Source organism: Tupaia chinensis, unplaced genomic scaffold (genome assembly GCF_000334495.1).
Source record: "Tupaia chinensis unplaced genomic scaffold, TupChi_1.0 Scaffold000093_1, whole genome shotgun sequence".
Taxonomy (NCBI): Eukaryota; Metazoa; Chordata; class Mammalia; order Scandentia; family Tupaiidae; genus Tupaia; species Tupaia belangeri.
In genome coordinates, this window is record NW_006159555.1 from 9,856,011 (window position 1) to 9,861,439 (window position 5,429).

General features: G+C 47.9%; 1 protein-coding gene across 1 annotated transcript in view; it reads right to left on the reverse strand.

The window, feature by feature from the left end:
• Nucleotides 1-2,099: 2,099 nt before the first annotated feature.
• The window catches only part of B4GALT1 (beta-1,4-galactosyltransferase 1), a 71,853-nt gene continuing 68,523 nt past the window's right edge, over nucleotides 2,100-5,429 (reverse strand). The window contains exons 5-6 of the mRNA XM_006143231.3: nucleotides 4,567-4,671; nucleotides 2,100-4,362 (exon numbers count right to left, since the gene is read on the reverse strand). Of these exons, the coding sequence (XP_006143293.2) occupies nucleotides 4,230-4,362; nucleotides 4,567-4,671 (238 nt within the window). The 3' untranslated portion in view covers nucleotides 2,100-4,229. The remainder of the gene's footprint in view (nucleotides 4,363-4,566; nucleotides 4,672-5,429) is intronic.

Consider the following 5,429-nt stretch of genomic DNA (forward strand, 5'->3'; position numbering starts at 1 on the left):
TGCTGGTCCCCATCTGTATCCTTTGTAATATCCTTTATAATAAACCAGTAAACCTAAGTAAGTGTTTCCAAGAGTCCTAGCAAATTCATCTAACCTAGCGAAGGGGTTGCAGGAACCCTAATTTATATAGCTGTCAGAAGTATGGGTCACAACCTACTACTTATGACTGGCATCTGAGGTCGTGGCAGTCTTGGGGGGACTGAGCCCTTACTTAACCCGTGGGATCTGACTCAAGCTCCAGGTGGATAGGGATGGAATTGAGTTAAATGGTAGGACACCAAGCTGGTGTCGACCGGAGAACTGCTTGTGGGTGGGGAGAAATCCCCACTTACAGCATCAGTGGTGAAGTGTGGAAGAAGAGAAGAAAAAAAAACACTGGCTTTTCGTCAAAGTCTGTAAGGCAGCACTTTGTCCAAAGGACCAGAGTCGTCCGGTGTAAAAGTCACATCTTAATGCAGGCCACCCCTATTCAGGCCCACGGTCACCAGAAGTCCCTCCAGCAGTCACACAATGAATGAAGTAAGTCAGATGGCCCTGGGGTGGCCACAAGGGGCTGCCCTTCTTGCCCCATTTCCCACCTGGCCCCCATATGCATAGCTCCCCGAGCAGGGCCTGCAGCTCTCTCTACGCCTGGCCAGCAGGGGTGTCCTCTCCTGCACACTGGTGTCCTCAACCCGACCAGCACATAAGGGGCTGCTGATCCTGACAGGACCACCACGGAGGAGAGGGAGGTACCTGCAGCACTTGCTGCCTCACAAACTGGGGTGACACCTAAGAGTCCTCAGAGCGTCTGAAGAAATTTCCTGGGGCTTCCAAGAAACCTTATTTTGAACAACACCATTTAAGTTACACTGCAAATGCCTTATACAAAAGGATCTGAGATCTGTATCTTAAAAATCCTGAACTTTGTTGAAAATGGCAGAATGTGACCAGGGAACTGCCAGGGAGAATTCCTACTGTGAAATGGCACTGGATACTACACAACTACACAGCGGCAGGCATTGTTTTAGATTTATCTTTTTTTTGGGGGGGGGAGAGGTTTTTGCTATAGAGCACGTGTACTCGCCAAAAAGACAGAGACAGAGACAGAAAGCGAAAAATCACTCCCCGGGGAGATGGCCACGTCGCAATCCCTTCTCTTCCATTCTCCTCTCGGGATCTTGGGCACGTACACGCGCCCGCTATGAGTTTAAGCCACTGGATCTGGGACTCGAACCATGGGCAACTACATGGGAATCCAGCGATATAGCCATTACACCAACTGCTGGCCCCAGATATATCATTTCTTTTAAGCCTCAAAAGTAGCCCTCTATCCCTCCCTGCAGCCAGGACACACCCCTTGAACGAGGAGTGGACGGATTGCTGATGAGACAGGTCTCTGCTTTCCTCAGCTCCTCCCAGCAGGCAGCCCCAGCTCTAAGAGAGCCCAAACTCCTTAAATCAGAAGAAAAAGCACTTGCAGTTACAAAGATAGGGCCATTTATTCATGTTATATTACTGAATTTTTAACGCAAAAATACAGTCCTGTTTTGAACACAAAGGTCAGACAATGATCAAAATATGTTTGCATACACGGAAAACTAAAATACATAGCACAACAGGTCTCTAGGACATGAAAGCTGTCTCCTGGGTGTGTGGAGCACCCATACCCAGCCCTGTGTCAGCAGAGATCCTGTCCAGGCTGAGGGCCAGTGCAGCATTTCCCTCACTGCCTGTGTTACCTCTGCCCTCCAATCTTCCTGAAAGGTCACTTCACACGGGATGGACAGAAGCAGAGAAAGGCACAGCATATGATAACGTCATGGTCATGACTCCAGGTGAAGGCGATGCTCCCTGAGCCCTCAGCCCTAGAATCTGTAGTGAGGAAGCAAGTCCCACAGCATCTTATGGACTAGGCAAATGCCCAGACCTGACTGTGCCTTGGCTATGTCCTGGGCCCAGCTGGGCCCCGTGAGAGCACTGGAAGGTCAGCAAAGGAAGGGAACAGGTAAAGCCATGTTTTCCTTGGTGAGGAGAATGAATCACATACTTGGCATGAGCAAAAATGTACAGGGGGAAAAAAAGAAAGAAAAAGAAGGGGCAGAATTTTATTTTGAAAGTAAGCAACAAGGATGTTACCACTCAGGGCATTTGTCTCCTTTCTTCTAAGGCACTTTGGAAAAGTCGGGATCTAAGGAAGAAAGAGAGGCCTCATTCTTTGCACTTCCCAAAATGCCCTCTTAGTGCAATCATTCCTAGTAAATAACATTCTTACAAAGGAGCAAGGAACTGACAGAGGAATACTCTTGGCATTAGCCCAAATGCTTCTGCAGTGGAAAATCATTTTTAACCAATACAAAGGCTTGTGCGAAAAGAATCAAGTTACTATTTGAGATTCTCAATGGGATAAAGGCACAGATAAGATAGGGCTGGGCACCAGCTCAGCTTCCACACCAAAGGCAGGTGCCAGGAGGGCTGTGGTTGCCACACGTGAAGGGCTCGCCCCTGGGATCAGGCAGCAGAATCTCAGCACCTCAGCCCACGCTGGATCTGGCAAGGTGCTCAGTAGTAGGACGTGTCTCACACCATCTCACCCTAGGAGGCTACATGTCTCCCAGAGGTGGGTTTGTGAAAGGCACCCCTGTGAGTCAACCTCACTGGGGTGGGAGCACCTGCTGAAAACCTGAGGGGAAATGGGAGGCTTTAGGCACCACGGGTCTTGGGAGGGAGTCAGAATGTGAGTTCAGCTAAACTTCTAGATCTCTAATTAAAAGGCACAGTCATATTGGAGAACGAATAATCTGTGACCCTGAGTGACACAGGCAAGTTTTAGGGAACAGAAAAGAGGTAAAGGGGGAAAAAAAAAGGTAGGGAGGACAGGAAGGAAGAAGGAGAAAGGAAGGGCAAGAGAGGAAGGAAGGGAAGGGAGGTGGGAATGCCAGATAGGCCAGGGAACAGGGCAGGCAGAGCCTCCCAGAGTGGTGGCCCTGCCACATGGAGGTTTGCTCCACGTGGGGAGGCTATGGGCTAGAAAACAACCTGATTGCTGCTACTCACAACCCCACAGCCAGATGCCCAGAGGGCTCCATCTGAGGGAGCTGAGGTTCCCTCCACCCTGCCCACCTGGGGAGAGTGAGGGGGTGGGGAGTTTAGAAGCGTCGGTCTCCCAGGTCTCTCTGGCTGAGGTCTGGCAGGATAATGCTGACAGGGAGGCCTTGCCCAGTCAAGGGACCTGAAGATGATTTTGCTTTTCAGAAAACCTGGCCTGCCAGCTAAATCAGAGGCCCAATTGTGGCCACTACAGCATACATTATTATTTTTTTTTTTGCCCTTAAAAATGCTCAATCCCCTCTCCCACACTGAAAACACCACAATAAAAATACATACGAAATTCAAGTTTACATAACATGCCCAGAAAAATAAATGGTCAGGACTTAATACTAGACAGCTATGCAAATTTGGATCAACATAAAATCAAGCTAGATCATAATTAGAATTCGATTCATTCTTTCTTTAAAATACTACAAACTGCTATATTTAAAAAAATCTTTACATTCAGAAATCAGACAATCTGGAGACAAGCCACCAAATGTGAGAACGCCCAAGGCTTCTGCTCTGATGGCTAAAGATGCCTTGGAATTCACACCTTAAAGAACAAAAGGCCCAAGAAGACACACACACACACACACACACACACACACACAGTGATTGTAATAGTTGCATACCACCAAAAGAAGGTGTGTGGGAGGAAGGACATAAAATGAGAATGGTCAAAATTATTTTTTTCTGTTAAAATATGACAACCAAAAAATATCACAGCAATCAGATTTCAGCAGCACTCTCCAATTTTTCATGATGCAATAAGAACACCACAATTTAAAGCAAAAATATGACCTATTTCACAACAATGTATCAGTTCCATCACTGGGAATGAGTCCCCACAGTTAGCAAACTTTGGGCTGTATCCAGTTCTGACTCTGGGGTGACAATAAACATGTCAAAATTCCCCAAAAGGCTGGCGGCTTCTATACTGATGAATACCTTGGAGAGCTTAAGAAGTCACATGCTGAGTCAACGTGGGGGCAAACTGTCCCACTTGTCCTGGTCATCTGGAAGGCATCTGAGTGATGAGCAAAGAGGACCGGTCACTCAGATTAATAAAAATGAGAGGGACCAGCCCAGCAGAGCAGCAAGGACACACAGCAGAGGTCCCTGGCTGTTTTCAGGTCTCTTCTTAGTGTATCAAAATGCTAGCTCGGTGTCCCGATGTCCACTGTGATTTTGGTATATAACGGGTATCTCTCTATGTTCAACACCTGGTAGGTGAGTGAGTTCAGACCATCAGAAAACATTGTCTCCTTTGTGTGTGCAATTCGGTCAAACCTACAAAGAAAAAAAGAGCAAGGTGATGATATAAAATCTTAAAAAGCAGCCATTAAATGTGCTTCATCCCCCCCACTTTCCTCCTACTCCACTCCTGCCCCAGGGACCAACATCTCCGCTTGAGGCATAGAGCTCTCTGCATCCTGCAGCATTCCCCACCCCAAAGGGGGGAGGAGGAGGAAGACAAGTAAATGTCCAACACACCTCTGAGGATTAGGTTCATTTTTCTTGTCTCTTGAGTGGCGGATCATGCGACACTTTCCGATCACAGCATTTGGGCGCGATATAGACATGCCTTTAAAAACTAATCTGCAAACAATGAACAGACAAGCCATTACCACAAAGCAGCTATAAGGCTTGTTGCCCTATCCACCATGCTGCTTGCTGCTCCCTCCCAGCCCATACCCAGCATCATCCCAGGACCACACTGACTGGAACTCACACTCCTATTGCACGTCCTTGTGTGACTGGTGTGTGGTGTTGACTATCAGGTGCCAGGCACTGGGCATGTCTGCCTCACAGAACTTACAGTGTGAAGGCTCAGCACATAGGGCCTTCAGTGCCAGGATGGAGGTAAGAGGAGGAAGCCTTCTGGGATGGCACAGAGTAAGAAGCAACTTGATTTTGCTGCAATGTGACCGTGCAGAGCTGCGTTATGAGAAGAAACAGTATCTGCCGGAGTTAGAGCAGCCAGCACGGGCAAAGGCTTGGTGACAACAAGCAGTGCCCTCAGGGAGTAAGCAAGCCTGCAGGGGGAGGAAGTGGCAGATGATGATGCAGGAAAGAAGGGAAGCCTAAATCATGGCAGCCTCTCATAGCGTCTCAACAGAACCAGTGTCTGAAATGGATATAATATGCAGTTCTCCCAAATTATTTTGGCCTTAAGGAAGTCTCTCTGGTGCAGAATGTAGGAAAGGAAGGCAAACAAGAGGCAGCTAGAACAGGGTGGAGGATTCTATGATGGTCCGGGGAAAAGAATGAGGACCAAATGTAAGCTTTGACAGCAGGACTATCAAAGTTAGTTAGGAGATAAGGTTGGCTAATCCTGGACAGCTTAACGGTTTCTC